Raw genomic sequence first — 25,150 nt, 5'->3', positions numbered from 1 at the left:
TTGTGTTAATTTCCCTTACCAGAATAAAGAATACCTTCATAGCAGGCTGTTCAACACCCTTTATAACTTGCTCATATTTATCAATTTTTTTTGGGGGGTGGGGACAAGGTCATGCTCTGTTGCCTCGGCTGGAGTGCAGTGGTGTCATCATAGCTCATTGCAACCTCAAACTCCTGGGCTCAAGCAATCCTCCTGTTTCAGCCTTCTGAGTAGCTGAGACTACAGGTGTGCACACCACTATATGCAGCTAATTTTTCTTTTTTTTTTTTTTCCGTAGACATGGGAATCTCACTATGTTTCTTAGGCAGGTCTCAGACTCTTGGCCTCAAACAGTCCTCCTGCTGTGGCTTCCCAAAATGCTAGATTATAGGTGCAAGCTGCCTCCCTTCTCTACCCCATCCACCTTTCTAGTTTCATCTCTTATCCTGTCTCTATTTTTTTTTTTTTTTTTTTGTTTCAGACAGAGTTTTACTTTGTTGCCCTTGATAGAGTGCCAATGGTGTCATAGCTCACAGAACTTCAAACTCTTGGGCTCAAGTGATCCCCTTGCTTTAGCCTCCTGAATAGCTGGGAATACAGGAGTTTAGAGATTGGGTCTCACTCTTGCTCAGGCTGGTCTCCAACTCCTGAGCTCTAGGGATCCTCCCACTTGAGCATCCCAAAACTAGGATTATAGGCAGCAGCCATGGAACCTGGCTGAATTTCCTCCTTTTCTATAGCACTTATTTTTCTTGATGTAGTATAGTATTGTATTTTATTTTGGTTGTATGTGTCTGTTACTTATTAACATATGATGAGTCTTTGGAAGCAAATTCAGTAGAACCTCCACAATTAACCATCTCCTTCAGTTTACCTAATTTTCATAGACCAGACACGCACCACATGTACACATTAGTACAGTATGCCTAGTTCCTTATGTTGACCACCTCTGTTTGTTGACCAGTTTGTTATGGTTCTTTGGGTGGCCAATTTACTGAGTTCCTACTGTATTTTTTTTTTTTTTTTTTTTTGAGACAGAATCTCAAGCTGTGGCCCTGGGTAGAGTGCTGTGGCATCATAGCTAACAGCAACCTCAAACTCTTGAACTTAAGCGATTCTCTTGCCTCAGTTTCCCAAGTAGCTGGGACTACAGGTGCCCACAATGCCCAGCTATGTTTTGGTTGTAGTTGTCATTGTTGTTTGGCAGGCCCAGGTTGTTTGGATTAGAACCTGCCAGTTCTGGTGTATGTGGCTGGCGCCCTAGCTGGTGAGCTACAGGCTCCAAGCCTGTATTGGGTTTTATTTTTCTTTGAAGCTTCATTGCTCAGACTGTGAGAAATATTTCTTGATTTGAATGAGTAGAATGGTATGGGTTGCTCAGAAGAGGTCAGTATTGTCTAGGATATCGGAATGGTTTGAATAGACATTTGAGACGTACGTTGGCTGCTGGTGGTAAGGAATTCAGTAGAAGCAGAGGAGAACAATAATAGTAGTCTTTTGCTCACACTTGTGGAACACATTTATCCATGCACATTTCACATATTGTTTACATTTATTTTATTTTTTTGACAGGAAGTAGGATTTATTATTGGTAGGCGCAAATGACAGGCAACACAGTGTAAGTCCTCATGAGGGCAGGGCCCTGCCACTTGTCGAGGGGAGTCATAATTGGGGATGTATTTGACCCTGTACCCATCTGGGATGACCCACTTCTCAGCTATCGTGTTTTCAAATTAGGGTGCCAGCCCCATATGCCAGAGATGGTGGGTTCAAATCCAACCCCGGCCAAAAACTGCAAAAAAAAAAAATTTGGTAAAACCCTACTTCTTAGAGATGTGAATCTTCTGGCAGCCAGGGAACTTGAAGTTGGCCCTGCCTAGTTCTTCAGTTACATCTTCCTTGTTGTGTAGTTTGGTGCTGATGGACGTGATAACTTGGCCAACGTGAATCCTGGCCACAGTGCCCTGGGGTTTTCCAAAGGCACCATGAATATGTGTCTGAATGCTAGATTGGGGATAGCACAAGATCTAACACACGAACATGTATTAGAAAGGAATGTCTCCAAGGTTCCTTACAGCAACCTATACAAGCAATAGGCCGCATACACTACCAAGGAAGTTGCTGTTTGCAGCCATTGCACATCAGGCTCCCATGAGAAAGTTGTTAACATTTATTTAATGATAACTTGACGAAGTAGGTGTAATAATTTTCCATCTTTTATTTATTTATTTTTTGAAGCAGAGTCTCTCTTAATTACCCCAGGCTAGAGAGCCCTGGCATCAGCCTAGCTCACAGTATCCTCAAACTCATGGGTTCAAATGATCCTGCTGTCTCAGCCTCCTGAATAGCTGGGTCTACAGGTGCCCACCACAATGCCTGGCTCATTTTTCTGCTTTTAGTAGAGATGGGATCTCACTCTTGCTTAAGCTAGTCTTGAACTCCTGAGCTCAAGCTATCTTCCCACCTCAGCTTCCCAGATGTCCGGATTATATTCCCAGCCATAATTTTTCATCTTAGCAGATGTAGAAATAGGCACAGAAAGATTAAGTAATTTGCCCAAGTTTGTGCAGCTTGGGACAGTAGAGTTTGGGCTGGTCACTGCTATGCCTTACTGCCTTTCAGTGAACATAGAGAATTGGGAATGGTGAGAGAACTGATCCAATTAGAGTGAGGTGAAGGCTGAATGTCCTTCAAGTTTTTCTAATGATCTCTTTGACAAATTCTAAGGTTTATGACAATGGCTAAGGATAATACTTAAACTTCAGTGTGCATACATGTCACCTGGGAGTCTTGTTAAAATACAGATTCTAATTGTGAGGCCTGGGATGAGATCTGAGATTGTCCATTTCTAACAGGCTCCTAAGGAGTAATAATGCTGCTTTATTGTAGACTCCATTTTGAGGTACAAGGGTTTGGAGGATTCCAAATGATATTTCATTTGGTACTGTCAGGTTCCCATCTAGAAATTGTAAGAGATTCTCTGTTTTAATTGCATACAAAATTATGAAGTTCCATGATAAGAATACGCTGAGACTTTAGGCACTAGTTCATTAGCCTGGTATATTAGAATCCGTGAATAGCTATGGAACCCTAATAATGCTCAAGCTGTACTGGAGACCAGTAAGAATATCTGGTGAATGGGTCTTTATATTAAAAAATTTTTTTCAAGTGTTTAGGATGCTCAGCCAAAGTTAAGAACTACTAAACAAATAGATTGATTTATTAAACTCTTTCAGAACTTAGGGTACTTCCTTTTATGTTAACTTAATTTGTTGTCTGTTGAAATGAATTTTGCATCAGAATCCAATGCATTGAAAATACCTCAAGATTGCCATAAATGATTGAACATTAAGCAAATGGGTGTTAATCGTCACAGTGTTTTGATTAATACTGGTGTTATTAGTAGTCTAGTTCATCTTTTAAGTTAAGGAATAAGAAGAAAATTATAATAATGCCCCCTCCCTTTTTTGTAAGAGTGTTTCTGTGAGTTCTGCTTGTACTTTGCTAACCTTTTTCCTTTCTCTTTCCAACAGGGATTTTTTGCCAGGTGGTAGGAGAGATTATACAGTACAAGTTCAGTTGAGGTGAGTTTGAAATTTCTGTTACCTTAATTTTATACTTGCTAATTATGTGCATATAGTTCTGAATTTTAAAACACATGAGCATATTTTAATAAACTATTTAATGGGAGGCTGAGGCAAGAGAATTGCTTAACCCCAAGAGTTTGAGGTTGCTGTGAGCTGTGATGCCATAGTACTCTACTGAGGGCGACATAGTGAGACTCTGTCTCCAAAAAAAACTATTTAAAAATATTTTTTTTCTTTTATTATTGCAGACTTTGCCTGGCAGAGACAAGTTGCCCTCAAGAAGACAACTATCCAAATAGTCTATGTATAAAAGTAAATGGGAAGCTGTTTCCTTTGCCTGTAAGTTGCTGTTTATTCACCAGATTTGCATATAAGTTTAATACAAACACTGACAAGTACTAGAAGCAGTGATAACTCAGCATCAGTAAGTCCAAGCATCTAGATTAAATAATGTTTTCCACTAAAGTTATCCACGGCTCCTTAGAAAAATAATGGTTGATTCCCAGGTCTGGGGAGATGGAAAAGATGAGCCTGTAACTTTTTCTTTGAATTTAGTTTTTAATCATAAATGTATATATTTGTGGGGTACAATATGATGATTTGATGTACAATGCGGAATGCTTAAATCAAACTGATTAACATAACCATCACCTCATTTGATTAACATTTTTTAAAGTATACATATATAAAAAGAGATGGAGTCTCACTAGGTTGCCTGGGTGAACTAAAACTCCTGGGTTCAAGCTATCCTCCTGCCTTAGCCTACTGAGTACATGAGACTAGAGGTCACAACACCATGCATAAGCAGAGCCTGGAGCATCTTATTCTAGAAATTTAGGAAGATCTTGAAATCATATCAAATCACTAGTAGCAGGGCGGGACTTGGGCACTTGCATATAGGACAGCATGTTATGGTGGGTGTTTGGATTAGCTGGGTCTGGGCAGAGGATGATGTGGTGAGAAACAGGATTCTGAGAGCTTCTGGCCACAGAAATCAATTTCAAGTCTGGGCTTTGATTATGAAAACACTTGGGGCTTAGGAGTGTACAGTGATATTTGACAACTGTTCAGTGAAGTACCATATAGGCTTCATTACCTGGGTATGTATAGGATGGATGTGTACAGCCTGTTTTGGCCTGATACTTCTTAACTCTTTAAATGCTGTTAGTCAGTTCTTAAAATAACACTTTGTTGAGCTGGATTGTATATTGGTTTCCACTGAGGCCTGGGATATGTTTCTAAATTGATGCAATTCTGTAGAAGGCCAGCAAAGCCATATGGCCTGTTTGTCAAAGCACTACGAAGTAGAAGGTGTATTTGCTGTAAATGAAGTGCTATGAGAACATTGATGGCATCACTGTGTCAAAGTGCCATTTCAAAAGAACAGACATTCTTGAGGAGATGGGGAGCATGAGATTTGGGTCTGAGCATGAGATTTGGGTCTGAAATAAGTATATGAGCAATACTGATGAGCAGCTAAACAAGTCAGACTACAGAATCTAGGACTCTGGTCTCTACCAGAACCATCAGCTTATAATTGAGCCCCAAGGAAATATAGTCCATAGCCCAGCATAATGCTTGTAATCAAAGGGACCTGGCTTCTCTTAGTTGTCAGGAGTTTAATTTGTCTCATGCACAGCCTGTGCACTCGGAGCCTTAGAAAGGCCTCGTTTCACACATTTTACATGGCATGAACAACACTGCATGACCGAATGACTCTTTTTGAAAGATGCATGTGAAACTAAAATCCATTAAAATGGTCTTGGGGATGAAAGGGAAGTGGCAGAGGCTGAGTACTGTTGTCAGTGAGGGTTGTTTACATGGCCCCATCCATGTTCAAAACTTAGGTGGGACATTTGCTTCTCTGGTTTCTGGCTACCAGCAATAAGATTCTCTTACCTAGATCTGAACTGAGGAGAGAAGCAGCCCTACTTTGGAGATGAAGTAGGTGGCCAAATGTGTTGTAAGGAAAGCCTGATAAAATCACATTGTAGAATAACTCTGTGGACACACTTTCCATTGCCTTTTCTTTTCTTTTTTTATTGTTGGGGATTCATTGAGGGTACAATAAGCCAGGTTACACTGATTGCAATTGTTAGGTAAAGTCCCACTTGCAATCATGTCTTGCCCCCATAAAGTGTGACACACACCAAGGCCCCACCCCCCTCCCTCCCTCTTTCTGCTTTCCCCCCCATAACCTTAATTGTCATTAATTGTCCTCATATCAAAATTGAGTACATAGGATTCATGCTTCTCCATTCTTGTGATGCTTTACTAAGAATAATGTCTTCCACGTCCATCCAGGTTAATACAAAGGATGTAAAGTCTCCCTTTTTTTTAATGGCTGAATAGTATTCCATGGTATACATATACCACAGCTTGTTAATCCATTCCTGGGTTGGTGGGCATTTAGGCTGTTTCCACATTTTGGCGATTGTAAATTGAGCTGCAGTAAACAGTCTAGTACAAGTGTCCTTATGATAAAAGGATTTTTTTTCCGTCTGGGTAGATGCCCAGTAATGGGATTGCAGGATCAAATGGGAGGTGTAGCTTGAGTGCTTTGAGGTTTCTCCATACTTCCTTCCAGAAAGGTTGTACTAGTTTGCAGTCCCACCAGCAGTGTAAAAGTGTTCCCTTCTCTCCACATCCACACCAGCATCTGCAGTTTTCAGATTGTTGTGATGTGGGCCATTCTCACTGGGGTTAGATGATATCTCAGAGTTGTTTTGATTTGCATTTCTCTAATAGATAGGGATGATGAACATTTTTTCATGTGTTTGTTAGCCATTCGTCTGTCATCTTTAGAGAAAGTTCTATTCATGTCTCTTGCCCATTGATATATGGGATTGTTGGCTTTTTTCATGTAGATTAATTTGAGTTCTCTATAGATCCTAGTTATCAAGCTTTTGTCTGATTGAAAATATGCAAATATCCTTTCCCATTGTGTAGGTTGTCTCTTTGCCTTGGTTATTGTCTCCTTAGCTGTACGGAAGCTTTTCAGTTTAATGAAGTCCCATTTGTTTATTTTTGTTGTTGTTGCAATTGCCATGGCAGTCTTCTTCATGAAGTCTTTCCCCAGGCCAATATCTTCCAGTGTTTTTCCTATGCTTTCTTGGAGGATTTTTATTGTTTCATGCCTTAAGTTTAAGTCCTTTATCCATCTTGAATCAATTTTTGTGAGTGGGGAAAGGTATGGGTCCAGTTTCAGTCTTTTACATGTAGACATCCAGTTCTCCCAACACCATTTATTGAATAGGGAGTCTTTCCCCCAAGGTATGTTCTTGTTTGGTTTATCGAAGATTAGGTGGTTGTAAGATATTAGTTTCATTTCTTGGTTTTCAATTCGATTCCAAGTGTCTATGTCTCTGTTTTTGTGCCAGTACCATGGTGTCTTGAGCACTATGGCTTTGTAGTACAGACTAAAATCTGGTATGCTGATGCCCCCAGCTTTATTTTTGTTACAGAGAACTGCCTTAGCTATATGGGTTTTTTTCCGGTTCCATACAAAACGCAGAATCATTTTCTCCAAATCTTGAAAGTACGATGTTGGTATTTTGATAGGAATGGCATTGAATAGGTAGATTGCTTTGGGAAGTATAGACATTTTAACAATGTTGATTCTTCCCATCCATGAGCATGGTATGTTCTTCCATTTGTTAATATCCTCTGCTATTTCCTTTCTGAGGATTTCATAGTTTCCTTTATAGAGGTCCTTCACCTCCTTCGTTAGGTATACTCCTAGGTATTTAATTTTCTTTGAAACTATGGTGAAGGGAGTTGTGTCCTTAATTAGCTTCTCATCTTGACTGTTATTGGTGTATACAAAGCCTACTGACTTGTGGACATTGATTTTATATCCTGAAACATTACTGTATTTTTTGATGACTTCAAGGAGTCTTGTGGTTGAGTCTTTGGGATTCGCTAAGTATAAGATCATGTCGTCAGCAAAGAGGGAGAGTTTGACCTCCTCTGCTCCCATTTGGATTCCCTTCATTTCCTTGTCTTGCCTAATTGTATTGGCTAGAACTTCCAGCACTACGTTGAATAGTAAAGGTGACAGAGGACAACCTTGTCTGGTTCCAGTTCTAAGAGGAAAAGCTTTCAGTTTTACTCCATTCAGTAAAATATTGGCTGTGGGTTTGTCATAGATAGCTTCAGTCAGTTTAAGAAATGTGCCACCTATGCCTATACTCTTCAGTGTTCTAATAAGAAAAGGATGCTGGATTTTATCAAATGCTTTTTCTGCATCTATTGAGAGGATCATGTGATCTTTATTTTTGCCTCTGTTAATATGGTGGATAACGTTTATGGACTTGCGTATGTTAAACCAGCCTTGCATCCCTGGGATGAAGCCATCATGAACTTGATCATGATGAATGACTTTTTTGATGATAAGCTGTAATCTGTTGGCTACGATTTTGTTGAGAAATTTTGCATCTATGTTCATGAGTGAGATTGGTCTGAAATTCTCCTTTTTGTTTGGGTCTTTTCCTGGTTTTGGTATCAGGGTGATGTTTGCTTCATAGAATGTGTTGGGGAAGATTCCTTCTTCCTCAATTTTTTGGAATAATTTCTGCAGTACAGGAATAAGCTCTTCCTTGAAGGTTTGATAGAATTCTGGAGTGAAGCCATCTGGACCAGGGCATTTTTTGGTTGGAAGATTTTTTATTGTTTCTTTGATCTCAGTGCTTGAAATTGGTCTGTTCAGGAGCTCTATTTCTTCGTGGCTGAGTCTAGGGAGAGGGTGTGATTGCAAATATTGATCCATTTCCTTCACATTGTCAAATTTCTGGGCATAGAGTTTCTGGTAGTATTCAGAGATGATCTCTTGTATCTCTGTGGGATCAGTTGTTATTTCCCCTTTATCATTTCTGATTGAGGTTACTAGAGATTTTACTTTTCTATTCCTCGTTAGTCTGGCCAATGGTTTCTCTATTTTATTTATTTTTTTCAGAAAACCAACTCCTTGTTTCATTAATTTTCTGAATGATTCTTTTGTTTTCAATTTCATTGATCTCTGATTTGATTTTGGATATTTCTCCTCTTCTACTGAGTTTAGGCTTAGATTTTTCTTCTTTTTCCAATTCCATAAGATCTCTTGTGAGATTGTTGATGTGCTCTCTTTCTGTTTTTCGAATGTAGGCATCTAAAGTGATGAATTTTCCTCTCAAAACTGCTTTTGCAGTATCCCACAGGTTTTGGTAGCTTGTGTCTTCATTGTTGTTATGCTCGAGGAAGTTAATGATTTCCTGTTTCATTTCTTCCTGCACCCATCTGTTATTCAACAGAAGATTGTTTAATTTCCATGCCTTTGGGTGGGGTCGAGCATTTTTGTTAGAGTTGAGTTCCACCTTTAGTGCCTTAATGGTCTGAGAAGGTACAAGATAAAATTTCAATTCTTTTCATTCTGTTGATATTTGTTTTGTGTTCCAGGATATGATCAATTTTGGAGAATGTTCCATGGGGTGATGAGAAGAATGTATATTCTTTATCTTTGGGGTGGAGTGTTCTATATGCGTCTATCAAGCACAGTTGTTCTAGGGTCTCATTTAAATCTCTTATATCTTTGTTTAATTTCTGTTTAGAGGATCTGTCCAGCTCTGTAAGAGGAGTGTTAAAGTTCCCTGTTATTTACGGTATCATCAGATATCATATTGCTCAGACTGAGTAAGGTCTGTTTCAAGAATCTGGGAGCATTTAAATTGGGTGCATAAATATTTAGAATTGAAATGTCTTCTTGTTGTAGTTTTCCCTTGACCAATATAAAGTGACCATCTTTGTCTTTTTTGACTTTAGTTGCTTTAAATCCACATGTATCTGAAAATAAGATTGCAACTCCTCTTTTCTTCTGAATTGCATTTGCCTGAAAACTTGTCTTCCAACCCTTGACTCGGAGCTTTAATTTATCTTTTGAAGCCAGGTGTGTTTCTTGCAGACAGCAAATGGATGGCTTGTGTTTTTTAATCCAGTCAACCAATCTATGTCTCTTCAGTGGGGAATTCACGCCATTAACATTTATTGAGATAATTGATAAGTGTGGTAGTATTCTATTCGTCTTATTTGGTGAGAGTCCATTGCTTAGTTTTATCTTTTGCATCAGTGTGGAGGTTAGGTTCTGTCCTTTAATTTCTGAGTTCTTACTTTGCTGCTGATCCATTGTGGTGGTCAGTGTGCAGAACAGGTTGAAGTATTTCCTGTAGAGCTGGTCTTGTTGTGGCAGATTTCCTCAATGTTTGTGTATACATAAATGATTTGATTTCTCCGTCAATTTTTAAGCTTAGCAGGGTACAGAATTCTGGGCTGGAAATTGTTCTGTTTAAGTAGATTAAAGGTAGATGACCATTGTCTTCTTGCTTGGAAAGTTTCATTAGAGAAGTCTGCAGTCACTCTGATGAATCTGCCCCTGTAGCAGATTCTTACTGGTTCTTACTCCTGGCAGCTTGCAGAATCTTTTCTTTTGTCTTGACTTTGGACAGGTTCATCACAATGTGCCTTGGAGAAGCTCTGTTAGAGTTGAGACGACCTGGGGTCTGATATCCCTCTGAAAGCAGTGTGTCAGAATCTTTGGTAATATTTGGGAAATTTTATAATATTTTAAAATTATAAATTATAAAATTCATAATATAATCTTTTATAATATTCTCTAGTATGGCTTCCATTCCTCTGGGGCATTCTTCTTCCCCTTCTGGAATTCCTATAACTCTTATGTTGGAACGCTTCATAAAGTCCCATAATTCTGACAGTGAATGTTGTGCTTTCTCTCTCTTCGTTTCTGCCTCTTTTACTATCTGAGTTATCTCAAGAAGTTTGTCTTCTACCTCTGAAATTCTTTCTTCTGCATTGTCTAACCTGTTGCTGATACTTTCCATTGCATCTTTAAGTTCCCTGATTGACTGTTTCAGTTCCTTCAGCTCTGCTATATCCTTTTTATATTCTTCATATCGTTCATCTCTTATTTTATTCTGTTTTTGGATTTCCTTTTGGTTATTTTCCACTTCATTAGCAGTCTCCTTCATTGTTTCCATCATTTCTTTTATTGTTTTCAACATGTGTATTCTAAATTCCCTTTCTGTCATTCCTAACATTTCTTTATAAATGGAATCCTCTGCAGTAGCTACCTCATGGTCCCTTGGCAGTGTTGTTCTGGTCTGGTTCTTCATGTTCCCTGGAGTTTTCTGCTGATTCTTCCTCATGAGTGATTTCTTTTATCTGTTTTCTTGCCCTAATTTTCCTTTCACTTCCTGTTGCTCTTTAAGTTCTCGTGCCTGTGGACTAAGGGGTACAGGACCAGAAGGGTGAGAAGGTTGAATGCAAAAAAGGGATGAAAGAAAGGAGGACCGAGTGATAAGAAAAAAAAAAGAAAAATGGAGAAAGGAGAAGGGGGTGGGTAAAAGGAATATTGACAAAAAGAAGAGAGGCACAGAAAGAGGGAGACAGAGCAATATAGGAGTACAGTAGGGTACTTTCACACAACCTTAAGAAAACCCCACCTTCTGGGGGTGCCCAGTTGCGTGGTTCCCTTGAGGTCAGCAGCTCTTTGCTAACCTGATGAGACACAGTACCCGTCCTCCACCAAGTAGATAGGAAAGACAAAAATGCTAGAAATAAAACCAAAACAAGCAAACAGAAAACTGTACAGGATAAAATTGGGTGAAAAACCAAATAATAGCGGTAGAAATACTAGCAAAAATGAAGTTCTAGTTATTGAAAAAGGCAGCAATGGGAAATTATAAATAAACTAGAAAAATTGAGAAAGAAAAAGGATCTGTATGGAAAAGGTTGAAATTAGAAAACAAAGCAACATCAACAACATCAAAATAAAGAAAAAAAACAAAAAACAAAAAAAAACACAACCAAAAACAAAGCAGTATGTAGATGTAATTATTGAATATTGTCTGGGTAACACGTGGTCTTCTGGGGTATGAGATGTTAATCACAGTTCTGATACTACTGGAGGCTGCTGATTTCTCAAACCCCAGCCGGTAGACACCCTAAGTCTCTCTTCAGCCCACTTTAAAGGCACTTTGAACTTGTAAACTTGCTGAGCAGAAGCTTTCCCAGGAAAGTGCTTGTCGCTGGAATCACTGCTGAAGTGGCTATCCACTTACCCAGTGTGCCAAAACTGGTCTCACTCTGCCCCTGAGGGTTAGGGCTGCAAGGCGGCTCAGACCCCACCCTTAGGGTACTTGGTCGCTGGGTTACCAGCTGGCACCTGATTCTAGCTCTGCGTCCCTGAGCGCGGAGCTTGCCCGGGCAGATGGCTCACAATGGCTCCCTGTGACCCGCGGCCAAACACTATTAGCTCCGTGTGGCTCAGCGGCTCAGACTGGGGCTCTAGATAATGGCCAGAGTTCTCTGCACTCCCGCTCAGGCTCTCCCCAAGGCAGTTAGTTCAACTGAGTGCCAAGTCCAAAGACACCAAAACAGTTCATAGGTAAGGCCTTTCTGGTTTGCAGTGTCGCTGCTACTGAATTTACAGTTGCGGGCAGTTTTAGCCAGATTGAACACACGCAACCACTTGTCGTTTTTCCACTGTTTTAGTCCTCCTCTTGGGGTCCAGAAGTCTCTCGCTGACTCCCTGTATCCTCACAGGGGTGATGATACACAGATCCCACCAGCCAGAGATGCCTGGAGTCCTATTTCCCCAGACTCTCTGTGCCCAGATGCAAGGAAGTTACTCGGCCGCCATCTTGCTCCACCTCCTCCATTTCCTTTTCATATCTATTTTTTTTTGCCCAGGATGTGCTAAGATTTCTTGACCTTTGACTCTCATTTACTTGTCCCACTATCCTTGAAGAAAGATGTAACGATAGAAGCCTTCTTGAGTTCTGCAGACTCCCCTTGAGGGCTTATCATCATGTGACTATGATGGGGACTATGTTTAAAATGTGTGAGGTTCTACCTAAACTCTTTGGCATTGCTGCAGAAAATACAGTGGCTACACACAAGTTCCACAAAACTTCCCAGATGTAGTCAATGTTATGTTTTGGGACAGTATCTTCGTGTATGACATCTGCAGCACTGCTAATAGATAGGTCTGAATTTGTCATTTCCCATTTTTTGAGGGAGAGGAAATTAGGCAGTTGAGTATTTTCTGGAACACTGTTACTTGGTTACTGCCGTTTTCTGTCTTAAAGCATCAGCTAACCCTTTAATACTTACACCATGCTGTTTGTGAACATATCAGCTACTACATAAAGCACGCTTTGTCTTGGGTTTGGCATTCAGACCTGGAGCTAGGGGCCTGCAGTAGCTCTAGAGGCAGTTGAGAAGGAGAAGAAACAGAGCATTGACAGAAAGGCAAAGACATATTTCAAAAATAGAAGGCACGGGGAGGACTTGCCTAATCCTGTTAGGTCAATCCCAAAGAAAATCAAATTCCAGTCTTTCCCAAAGATTTTTACCTCAGCCCTGTGAATTCCTGTAGAACAACTAATGTAAATTCACATGCAACTGATGGGAAAACTACTTAAACCACCTCGTGATGCACAATTGCTATTGACTGGGATAATGAAATAGGGAGTCTTTATAAAAAAGAGTGTGCCGTAGCCTCAGAAGAAGAAAGCTACTGTGGCTCTGAAGAAGTTATATTGAGCTGTTGATCATCATGGAGAGTGCCAGGGACTTTGTTCCTGTTGTAAGAAGCATCAACAGGCCACAAAGATCTTCAACATACAGTCTTTGTCTATGATCCTGGTTTATTAAACAATAGATCCTCAAAGGTGTGGTAAGTTTGATGTGGTCATGGAATTTACCATTAGAGCACTGAATATATTTGAATTTGTCCCAGAGCAAATCCTTTTGTGTATGATATATTGCAGTATCAAGTCATTGTGGATGCATGGCAGTTGGACACTATACTGCTTGTACAAAAAGAAGGGGAAATACCATTACTTTGACAATAGCAGTGTGTCTCTGGACTCTTAAGGATCAAATATTGATGAAAGCAGCTTATGTACTTTTATAAAAACTGTATCAAGGTGAACACCTTCATGCATTGATTTTATAGGTTCCCTTGATGGAGAAAAGACTGTAAGTAGTTTACAGGACTTACCAGGAGGATGATGTGCAGCATGGACGAACATGCTTGCTGCCCCATAAGCCATTTCCCCTTCTCCAATCTTTGACTTAAAGTGTTCACAGTGTATAGATTGGCAGTCAGATGAGAAAATTCCATGTTTTTATGGGCAGAAGAGGGGGAAACAGGCTATTTTTGCCTAGGGAGTTAATTTGAGAGGGATTATTTTTCTTTTTATACAGATTATGAGAAGTTTCTGTAAAAGCTGTGGAGTTGTAAGGCTGCAGGGGGAAGAAGTGTGGACAGGGAAGAATACTGGTTTTTTTTTTTTTTTGCAATTTTTGGCTGGGGCTGGGTTTGAACCCACCACCTCTGGCATATGGGGCCAGTGCCCTACTCTTTTGAGCCACAGGTGCTGCCCAAGAATACTTTTTTTGAAAGACTCCTAAGAATGGAGAGAATGTGTGTATAAAAGTTGGTAAAAATCTCCCACGTACTTGTTCTTGGTGCAACCATAAAATTTGTCAGTACTGGCCCCCTTCTAATAATTTTTACTTTCGAGTTCACAGATTTCTGTTTCCTGATGCTATATATTAGTGACCCCAGTGGTCTGCTTCATGGTAAATCTGGACTTCATGTAAAGTCAGAATTTTCTTTTAAAAACATGTACACACATATGTGCACACACCCCAGTTTGAAAAGGCTCCTTTGGCTCGACGCCCATTGCTCAATGGTTAGGGAGCTGGCCACATACACTAGCTGTGGCAGGTTCGAATCCAGCCTGGGCCTGCTAAACAACAATGACAACTACAATAAAAATAATACCTGGGCTTTATGGTGGCCTGTAGTCCCAGCTATGTGGGAGGCTGAGAAAAGAGAATCGCCTAAGCCCAAGAGTCTGAGGTTGCTGTGAGCTATGATGCTACAGCCTTCTAACGAGGGTGATGTAGTGAGACTCTGTCTTAAAAAAAAAAAAAGGCTCCTTTTGACCTAAAATGGATGATTTTTTTCATCTGCAAGAATAACAACGGTAGACTCAGGACCATCAAATATGTAAATGATTTGTCGTCATACTAAAACAATTACAGGTTGTACCATCTCATAACTCTGAAGGTTAATAAAGGGAGAGAATTATTTGTTTCAGGGTCACCAGAAGTTGATGTGGTTAAGTTCTTTCTTGAAACATTTTTCTTGATACAATCACAAGGAGTAAAAGAATTGGAAAATCGCTATTCTTCAGTTGATAATTATCTAGTGGATCTAGGTAAACACTGATGAATATTATTAGGTCAAAGCTTTGTGGTGAACTCTATAGTGGAGGAATCAGGCTGACATTCCCTCAACTCCTGATCAATCTTGCCCTGTAAATAGGGCAAGCAGCCCTCAAGTGCCTTATGATATAGTACCATTGGAAATACACAACATTTCCCTATAAAGGTTTTGTGTCTAAAAACTGGGGCTCAGATTTAACCAAGCTTGTACAACTAATTATTAGTTTTAAAAATGTATGGGGATCGACAAAACTTCAAACCATGGAGAAGCAATCTATCTAATCCAGAATGTGAAGTCATCCATTAGGTCAGTTCTGGTTTCTGCAGTAGAACAACAGCATTGGAAAAGGTGTTTGTGTGTTTCTGTGCATGCACATGTGTGTATGTGTGTGTGGCAGGGGAGGATGTTTATAGAATAAAGGAGACTTCAGAGACAAAATTAAGTGCATATCGAGTTCTGTTTCAATATGATAAAGGACATCTTTTATACCAAACTATATGTGGAGAAAATAGGTCTGAGATTTGCCCCTCCTGGAAGAGGTGGGGCAGAACCAGTAAAGATTGTTTATGAATACATAAACTGTTGAATTAAGTGATAGTATATGGGCATTTTGTTTATACTTCTTTTTGTGTATGTTTGAAGTGTTCAGTAATAAGATAGAAAGAAAAGCCATCTTGAAGGCAGCTGAGACATCTGAATAGAAACATATATTAGATGATTTTTTTAAATTGTATGATTAATTTCATAAGGTTGTGATACTGTTTTTTTTTTTTTTTTTTGTAAGATCTTATTAGAGATGTGTTAAAATGCCTGTGGGTCAAATGTCATGTCTGGAATTTGAATTTAAATAAAGACAAAAATAAATGTATTTATGTGGTGTGTTTTAGGGGAGGTTGGGATTGGGGCCAGAGGCAAGTGAAACAAGACTATCAATTGATACTCATTGAAGTTGGTTTGGTGGATACCTGCTATTCTTGCTACTTTTGTGTATGTTTGGAAATTTCTGTAATAAGAATCCATATCGGTAGTATTGAAGTAATAATAGTAATTAGAAAATTTGGAGGAAAACATTTAAGTCAAACAGTTGTAGACTTCCGTCACAATTGCAAGTAGGGTAAGATGTCATCAGGGCCTGTTTTTTGTCTTTTACTGAAGCGTTAGGCCAAAACTGACATGAAGTCTCCCATTGGTGCTATCCAGTGGCTATTACTTAGAGAGCTTATAGATTTGCCCCATAGATCCCCTGTGAGATGAACTTCTGTTTTTACTGTAAATATAGAAAATTGTTATAAATGGGTAAAGGCTAAGCATTTCTCTTTTTTTTTTTTTTTTTTTTTGAGACAGAGTCTCAAGCTGTCGCCCTGGCATCACAGCTCACAGCAACCTCCAACTCTTGGGCTTAAGTGATTCTCTTGCCTCAGCCTCCCAAGTAGCTGGGAGTACAGGCGCCTGCCACAATGCCTGGCTATTTTTTGTTGCAGTTGTCATTGTTGTTTAGCATGCCCTGGCTGGGTTCGAACCTGCCAGCCTCGGTGTATGTGTCTGGCATCATAACCACTATGCTACGGGCACCAAGCCTAAGCATTTCTATTTTATGAAATTCTACTTATACCCTAATCTCAACAACCAGGTAATTGATGGGTGGAAGTGGTGCTAATGATTGGATGGAAAATGCCCCTTAACTTAAATGATCAGAGGGAAAATGCTAGATAACTCAAAATTACCACTCCAGTGGGCTAGAGAATGGGTTGAAAATACTTAACGGTGAGTGAGACAAGTATCAACATGATTATGAGTTTGCTAGCACTTCATTCTTTAAATTCACTGTTAACTCCCCACTCTTGTTGCTGTCTTCTGCCCTGTCAGACTGTCTTGTGTTGCAAATTCCAATTTACACCTTAGCTAGTTCTGAGTTATTTTTATCCTCTTGGCAGACCCTGTACCATTGTTTTTATTTGGTCAACCTGGTGTTGTACATACTAGAAGATCTTTGGGCCAAAGTCAGGCAAAACAAAAGTTTCATTTAAAATTACGTGAATACTGATGTTGATGATCCTTGTGTTTGTTGCTCATTGAATCCTTAGTCTTTATACACATATGAGGGCTTTTTTATGTTTTTCTTTACTATTGGATTTTACTTGAACAAATTTAGATGTTTCCTCCTACATACACTTACAGGGACATAAACTTCTCTTTCTCTCTCTCTCTCTCTCTCTCTCTCTGTCTCCTCAGACCAATTTATTTCCATTTCTATATTATAGTGCAGGTTATCTAAATTCTTAAATACTGTCTTTTACTTTTCTGCTCAGAGTATTTTTAATGATCTTCAAAATTTTGTTACAAGTTGTAGATTATAAGTTATCATGTGGATTACTACTTAATAATAACTATCTTACCTCTCTTGAGATAGTGATCGGTGTTCCCAAGATGTAGGTAGAGTGTGTTTGTTAACTGTGCTGTGTAATATTAGCAATGCTGCTTTTCATTGTGTCTGAGGTGCATATTTTTACACTGCAGAAATCTAGAAGCTGTGATGTATTGTCATTGCCTGCACTTGTAAAAGTGCAGGTTATTACTATGGCATGACTGATTAGCTGTATCTCCTTGACTTTTCGGTAAACAAATAATTTAAGGACATTTGAGGAAGGAGCATGAATCTGGGTGGGGTCTGAAAATCTTTCATCAGTACATTCTCACATGATCTAGATTGTTATCACCATTTACACATGCAAGTTAAGGATGTCAGTGACTTGAAAGTAAATCTGAAAGATATTAGTGGAAGGAAATAGTGTTTGGTTATTTTTAAAGGGATGGGATCTCTGTTGCCCAGACTGGAGTGCAGTGGCACCATCATAGCTCACTGTAAACTCTGAACTCCTGGGGTTGAGCAGCCTTCCCATATCAGTCTCCTTAGTAGCTGGGACTATAGACACACATTACTAGGCCTCGCTAGGGAGAACAGGTTTAAGAAATACTTTATCCCTAAAGGTCTTGCTTATACGTATAGGGGAGTGTTGTGTGGCAAAATGTTGGCATTGATGACTGAGCGAAAAGTGATTCAGAAGATTCTTCTGTATTTCCAAAGCGAATGTGTTAATTCATTTTGCTTGTATTTCTTTGCTGTATATCATTAACTTAGTGTTTTCTCCTCAGTGATACCTTAATTAAATTGTATCAATGGCTTCCTTGAATCATTGAAATATGGTATAGTACAGTAAGGTATTTTTGTAGCTAAGAAACTTAAATTTTCTGAAACATATTTGGTCTTGAAAAAAAAATCAGTCTGCTTAAAAAGTAAAGAAAAAATCTGGTCTGAAACATCTTGCGGTAATTGAGAATTAGATAGACTGTGAATCAGAAATGAGTACATTTGCTGTTTAAAACAAACATCTGATGACCAGATAAAGTAGGTTAAAGCATAAATAACAGTTTTATAGCCATTAAATTCATTTAATGATAGATGAAATAGTGATTATCCATATTTGACTTGATTTTTAAACAACTTGACTTTGTTTAAAAATTTCTATTCACAGAAAAGACTGTGGAAAGCATTTTATCACAAAATTTTAAGAATGAAATTTATGTTAATGTATTTTTTAAAATTCCGTTTGCTCTCCTTCTTTCCCACCCCCAATATGTGAATATTTTGAATAAGGCCTCCTAAAATGAATCACTACAAAACTTGTGACTTTATCTGTAAAGCCTACTTTCCTATAAAAAGGAAGAATATTCATAGCCAATATAGCAGGATGTCAGTATCTTTAATTATAATGATGGAACATGGGTTTTTTTTTTTCCCTACCTTTCCAGACTTGTGAAATATTTTTAAATCTTTTGCAAAGATCATTTTCCTCTTCTTGGATTTATGATCATAAGATACAGGCTATGCAATTTCCAGACTAAAATAAAAATAATGTAACTGAAATAAGACATGATCCTGTATCTATCTTGGAGAAAATGTTTAATCCTCTACAAAGAATTTAAACAATTTTTTTTTTCTTATGGTCATAGGGCTACGCACCACCACCTAAAAATGGGATTGAACAGAAACGCCCTGGACGCCCTTTGAATATTACATCTTTAGTTAGGTTATCTTCAGCTGTGCCAAACCAGATTTCTATTTCTTGGGCATCAGAAATTGGAAAGGTAAGGAAAGCTGCTCTCCTCTGGGTAGTATGAGAGTGACCTCACTGGGAGTTTTTTCTTAGGGTGCTGGGCCCCAGCTCTTTTAGCATTCTGATGGCATTCTTTAAAAAGCAGTCATTTTCAATTCCTAGATGGCTAGGTGGGGATTCTTAAGGATAAAAACTTTTTTTCTTTTTTTTTTTTTTTAATGGAGACAGAGTTTCTTTCACTCTATGCCCTGGGTAGAGTGCCAAGGAGTTCTAACTCACAGCAACCTCAAACTCTGGGGCTCAAGTGATCCCCTTACCTAAGTCTCCCAAGTAGCTGGGACTACAGGTGCCCGTCACGACACGTGGTTAGTTTTTTCTATTTTTAGTAGAGACGGGGGTCTTGGTCTTGGTCTTGGTCTTGGTCTTGGTCTTGGTCTTGGCTCAGCTGGTCTCAAATTGAACTCAGGCGATCCACCTGCTTCAGGCTACCAGAGTGTTGAGATTACAGGTGTGAGCCACTATAACCTGGCCAAGGTTCAAAACTTAACTCTCAGATTTCCTGATTATCATCTCTTCATTTTCCTGGAAAGGAAGTATGTATATTTATATTTCTTAAGATAATGTTCATTCATGTGCGTGTGTGTGTGTGTTTAAGTAGTATTAAGAAACAGGAAGCCTTAGATAAATATTTATGGAGAAGAAAAAAGCTTTATTAGTCTTTGGGGAAGAAAGCTGATACTGGGTTCCTTTGTGTGATATACCCAAAGACCATGAGACAGGTGATCTTTTCTGTCATAGTAATAACTTTGGAACTTTTTGACCTGTTCATTTAGACCAGTGGCATTTGAATTTTTTACTGCAGTGGAACCCATTTTTAAGTGAAAATTCATATGAGAGCCCCATTATATAAAGCAGATAAATACAGAATGGATCTGGTTAGAAGCAGACCTGAGAGGGTACATTTTCACAGTAGCTTCTAAGGTACCTGTTTTGCTAAATAAGAAACAGTTTGAAAACTGCTGATTCAAAGTATGTTACCTTATCAGTGGGTGCTTTAAGTGATTGACACATACCTTTAAAATGACTGAGCTTTTATCTTCCCTGTAATAGCCGAGTTGATTTTGTCCCCTTTCCAGTCATTTACTTTCCTGTGGAAGTTATTTTCAATGTTATTTTTAGAAGCCAGATAAGTATTTTATGAAATAAAGATAACATTTTCTGTCTTTAATATAGATTTTTTTGTTTGTAGAATTACTCCATGTCTGTATATCTTGTACGACAGCTCACATCAGCTATGTTATTACAGAGATTAAAAATGAAAGGTATTAGAAACCCCGATCATTCCAGAGCACTAAGTAAGTAATATTTGTAAGACTGAGCATATGAGATGCTATAATGGAAAAAAAAAAAAGACAATAAAAACTTACATACACATCAATATTTATATTAGTATTTATTTAGCTTGTAATGTAGTAGTTTGTATACCTGGTGAATAAAATCAGATCCTTTACTAAATATAGAGTAGTTTTTACTTATCAAAAGAAGTACAAGAATTTTTTTTTCTGCTTACAAACTAAATTATTGGAAACAATCAATATAGCCTAATAAAAACAGTAATAAATGTGTGCTAGAAAAGCTGAGGGTACTGCTCCATTTCAGCTTCCTTTCCTTATTGTTTTTTTCTTAAGTCTTAAAATAGCTTTCTGATTTGAAACTTCTTTACCAGCAGTTTTACTTTTAAAAAGAAATTTTAAAAATTTAATTAAACGTGTAAGAGTTTGTAATTCTTTAACCTCATATTGGGAGTATGGTTGTATTTTCACTATATTAATATTTAATGTTTTCTTAGTTTTTTAACCTATTCAAAGTGTTTGGGAAATTTTAAAGTAAGATGCTATATCTATTCTGTTCTTATGTCACCATTAATTTTTTTTAAATTTTAATTGTTTTCCTCTTCTTTTTAAAGTTAAAGAAAAACTTACTGCAGATCCTGATAGTGAAATTGCTACAACTAGCCTTCGGGTGTCCTTGATGTGCCCTGTAAGTAAAGCAACAAAATGTTCTGGGAAATTGTATTTTTTGTAAGTGATTAATTTGCCTATAAAAGTATGTGTAGGAATGAATATTGGGATAGAATTCTAAACTTTAGTCTTGTCCCATTAAGGAATCTTCATGAATAAGCATTATAATTTTTTGTATTCTTCAGGCAATGATTAAATAAGAAGAAACCTAAAAGGACATTGTATTGAATAGGGAAAATGGCTTTTTAGGCTCAGAATAATCTGTCATAATTAATGTGTAGCTTATCCACAGCTAATAATAAACATACATATTTTAGGAGCTTTTATTAGACTATAAATGGTAATAAAGATAGTAATAATATGACTAGGGCCTGATAAATGCTAACTGATGGTCTTGGTTTAATGAGTTAAGATTTGTCGAATGTTTTTGGAATATACTTTTAAATTGTACAATAATTTTTCTTTTCTTTTTTTTTTTCTTCTTGAATCCTTCTGTCTTTTTCCCAAAGTAATAGTTAATTTAGGGTTAGGGTTGAACTGTTCTATTTTCTATATTCTTAAATAGAGACTACAGGGGAGAAATCAGTCGGCAACTCAGACCATTCTATGTCCTTGCCACTGAGCTAATTATGGAAGAAAATACTGAGAGGGCTTGCTTAGAAGTTGTCAGGAAGTTACTTATCTAGTTTGAGAGAGAAAACCAACTCCCAAGAAAAAGCAGACTGAATTTACAGTTGTGCTATTGGAGTACCAAAGAAGAGATGAGAAAGGTTTGGAGTAACAGATGAAGGCTTTTTTAGAATCAGTAGTGTGGGAATAGGCTTTCCAGATGAGAGGAACTATATGAGAAAAGTCATGAAATCAGACATTTATTATGTAGTTGGGGGGGCATTATTTATTATTTTAAAAAGCCAGTCACATTTAGCAGTGAGGGGTTCTATAAAATGTAGTTTTTTAAATGGAGAGAAAATTGTGCTAGAGAAGGAATGATTTGTTGGGTTCCTACTATGTGCTCTTTATTTAACTGTCTTAGCAAACCTATGTGGAACAGTTGTTAGATGAGGGTACTGAGATGGAGAGAGATTGGCTAACCTAAATCGAACTCTTAGTCATAGAACAAGGATAAAAATGTTAGTGTTCTAACGTTATTCCAGTTCTCTTTCCAGTATATGATGGTCTGACAATTAAGATCGTGAACTCATCCTAGAAAAGAGTACTACAAAAACCTCATTGCTGAATATCACTATAGTCACCTCTGAAGTACTCTGCTTGTGAAGCTGTGTACTGACGCCAGTGCCTGATCCACCCTTCAAAGCAATTTTGGAACTCTCTGGAATGATCATCAGAGCTGTTGTCTTACGCGGTCTGACACTTAAGTTTGTGAACTTACCCTAGAAAAAGTGCTGCATACCTCATTGCTAAATATCACTATGGTTGGCTTTGAAATACTCCCCTTGGGAAGCCTTGGACCAATGCCAGTGCCTAGTCCACCCTTTAAAGCACTTTTTCTAGCATGAATTTGCAAATTTAATTGTCAGACCTTCATACTGTGCTGCCAGATTGGGCTAAAATGTAAATATCCTTATTTTATTTTATTTTATTTTATTTTATTTATTTTTATTTATTTTTTTTGAGACAGAGTCTTATTTGCGGCCCTCAGTAGAGTGCTGTAGCATCATAGCTCACAGCAACCTCTAACTCTTGGGCTAAAGCGATTCACTTGCCTCAGCCTCCCGAGTAGCTGGGACTACAGGTGCCCACCACAACATCTGGCTATTTTTAGAGGCAGGGACTTCTGTGGCTCAGGCTCAGGCTCAGGCTTATACCTCATACTTGCTCAGGCAATCCACCCGCCTCTGTCTCCCAGAGTGCTAGGATTACAAGAGAGAGCCACTGTGCCTGGCCCTAAATGTCCTTATTAATAAGTACATCTCTTTGTTACCCTGGAAAGTTGTATTTGTAGGTATCTTTTTTTCTGAAGCTTTGAGTTAAAAAAAAATTTTTTTTTACTTAAATTGACTCACTTTTATTGAAAAAGATTTTGTGAAATTAGGCTTGCTTAGAAATTGAGAGCTTCTGGTTATCAAACCCAAAGAAGGAGGTATAAATCTCAGCCAGAGAGTACATTAACACCCTGGGCAGGAGGGGTGTAAATGTGAATAGGAAGTGGCAGAGGCTCTAGAGAGCATGGGATTTGACCCATGATCTGTGCTCACAAGCTCTGTGCAAACCTTCAGACATGAGCTCTTTTGAGTATCTTCACATTATCTTTTTTCCCCTTTCTAATGTTGAAATTAAAATTCATATTAGGTCAAAACAAGTTAAATTGCCCTTTTGTTGCTGATAGTTGGATATTGACAGTTTTTTATAGTTTAATTCCACTATATTCAGCAAACACTAATTGCTGGCTGTCTGTATAGCGCAGGAACCCATATCATCTTTGTTTTGTTTTGTTTTATTTATTTATTTTTAGAGGCAAGGTCTCTGTACAGGCTGGAGAGTCTCAGCGCGATCACAGCGCACTGCAGCCTTGAACGCCTGGCCTCAAATGATTTCACCTTCTTCTATCTCCCAAGTAGCTGGGATTACAGGCTTGAGCCACCTAGCCTGACACCTTCACTTTTCAGTATGCCAAGCTATTCTATCAGGAAGAAGATCTTCTCAATATAAAAGCTATATAGTTACACAGTGCTGTTTTTTTAGGATCTGTTTTTTTACCCTTTAAATAGGTGCATTCTACATGAGAACAACTAAAACAAAATGTAATGGCCAAACATACTTTCTGAAAGAATTCTGATACTTTTAGTAATAGTTAAAAGTAGTATATGAGAGAGGTTAAGTTTCTTTCTATGTAGAAATAAGGGCTGGGTGTGGTGGCTCATGACTATAATCCCAACACTCTGGAAGGTCAAGGCACTCTAGAAGGATCACTTGGGGTTGGGAGTTTGAGACCAGCCTGGGCAACATAGCAAGATTCCATCTCTATAAGGTAATAAGAAAAGAATAGGGAACATTTCTTTTTAAAGATGTCAGTGTTAACAAAAATTAACTGTGCTGGTTGGCACCTGTGGCTCGGTGGGTAGGGCACCAGCCCCATATACCCAGGGTGGCGGGTTCAAACCTGGCCCAGGCCAAACTGCAACAAAAAATAGCCGGACGTTGTGGCGGGCACCTGTGGTCCCAGCTACTTGGGAGGCTGAAGCAGGAGAATCGCCAAAGCCCAGGAGTTGGAGGTTGCTGTGAGCTGTGTGATACCAAGGCACTCTACCGAGGGCGATAAAGTGAGACTCTGTCTCTACAAAAAAAAAAAAAAAAAAATTGTGCAATTATTTGAAAGAATGGGGTAATAGAGCAAGTATTTTTTTTAACCTTGTTTAAAATGTCTGTGTTTATCTTAAATTTTTTTTCCCTCTCTTTTTAAGTGACAACAGGTCTGTTTCTGAGACTCTATTTCGAACTTTTCCTCAGGTCTTATCATATGTGATTTTTTTCAGACCACTCTCTAAGAAGAAAATGAATGCTAATCTTTGGGCTATGTAGGAGTGTTAACATAAAGTTAGGTAGCTAAACTGTAATATATGGTATATATTAAGTAGAAAATCAAACATAGGTGTTTTGATGAATGAATGATGGACATTAGATAATGAAAGAGGTTTTGAGTAAAAAACATTCCTAGTATTAGTTGGAAAAAGCAAAAGTCTCTACCTCTCCAGTAGAGACCAGCCAGCTAACTATGGAAATAACAGGATCTGGTATAGTAATGGGAGGAGAAGGAAGGAAATGGATCCCAGGTACTTGAAGGGTAAGTGGTTAACCATGGATTTATTTGTTAAAAGTGAGAGAAAGTGGTAGCATTGTGGTAGAGGATAAATGTTTGTTGTATTTTACAATACATTTGTAAAATGGTTAGAGTGGACATGTGTCTGAATAGTGGAGCAAGTTCTAAAGTCTCTGTCTTTGGGATTAGGGAAGGTAATTATTCAGTAGTTAAATTGAAAAGAGATATGATTGAGTGTGTTTTAGTACATTACTTTACATAGTGCATCAATTTTACATGAGAGTTGCACCTTGGTAATGTTAGCTAGTGACTTGACAGTCTCCTACAGAAGTGGGCTGAGTAGCTAGGGGATAGAAAAGGAAAGCTGGTTAAAAAGCTGG

The 25,150-nt window shown here is 38.3% G+C and overlaps 1 protein-coding gene and 1 non-coding gene across 8 annotated transcripts in view; one reads left to right on the top strand and one right to left on the bottom strand.

Annotated features, from left to right (window-relative positions):
* Positions 1-25,150, top strand: part of PIAS2 (protein inhibitor of activated STAT 2) — a 117,018-nt gene that overhangs the window by 52,826 nt on the left and 39,042 nt on the right. For all 7 annotated transcript variants that reach the window (XM_053571329.1, XM_053571324.1, XM_053571323.1 and 4 more), the window contains 5 exons: positions 3,513-3,563; positions 3,815-3,905; positions 18,868-19,002; positions 20,221-20,326; positions 20,938-21,011. In XM_053571329.1, the coding sequence (XP_053427304.1) occupies positions 3,513-3,563; positions 3,815-3,905; positions 18,868-19,002; positions 20,221-20,326; positions 20,938-21,011 (457 nt within the window). The remainder of the gene's footprint in view (positions 1-3,512; positions 3,564-3,814; positions 3,906-18,867; positions 19,003-20,220; positions 20,327-20,937; positions 21,012-25,150) is intronic.
* LOC128572191 (small nucleolar RNA SNORA70) lies at positions 2,033-2,162 on the bottom strand. Its single transcript, XR_008376099.1, has one exon. It is a non-coding gene; the product is annotated as a small nucleolar RNA SNORA70 (small nucleolar RNA).

The sequence above is a fragment of the Nycticebus coucang genome, chromosome 19 (assembly GCF_027406575.1).
Source record: "Nycticebus coucang isolate mNycCou1 chromosome 19, mNycCou1.pri, whole genome shotgun sequence".
Taxonomy (NCBI): domain Eukaryota; kingdom Metazoa; phylum Chordata; class Mammalia; order Primates; family Lorisidae; genus Nycticebus; species Nycticebus coucang.
This window is presented reverse-complemented; position numbering and strand designations above follow the sequence as displayed.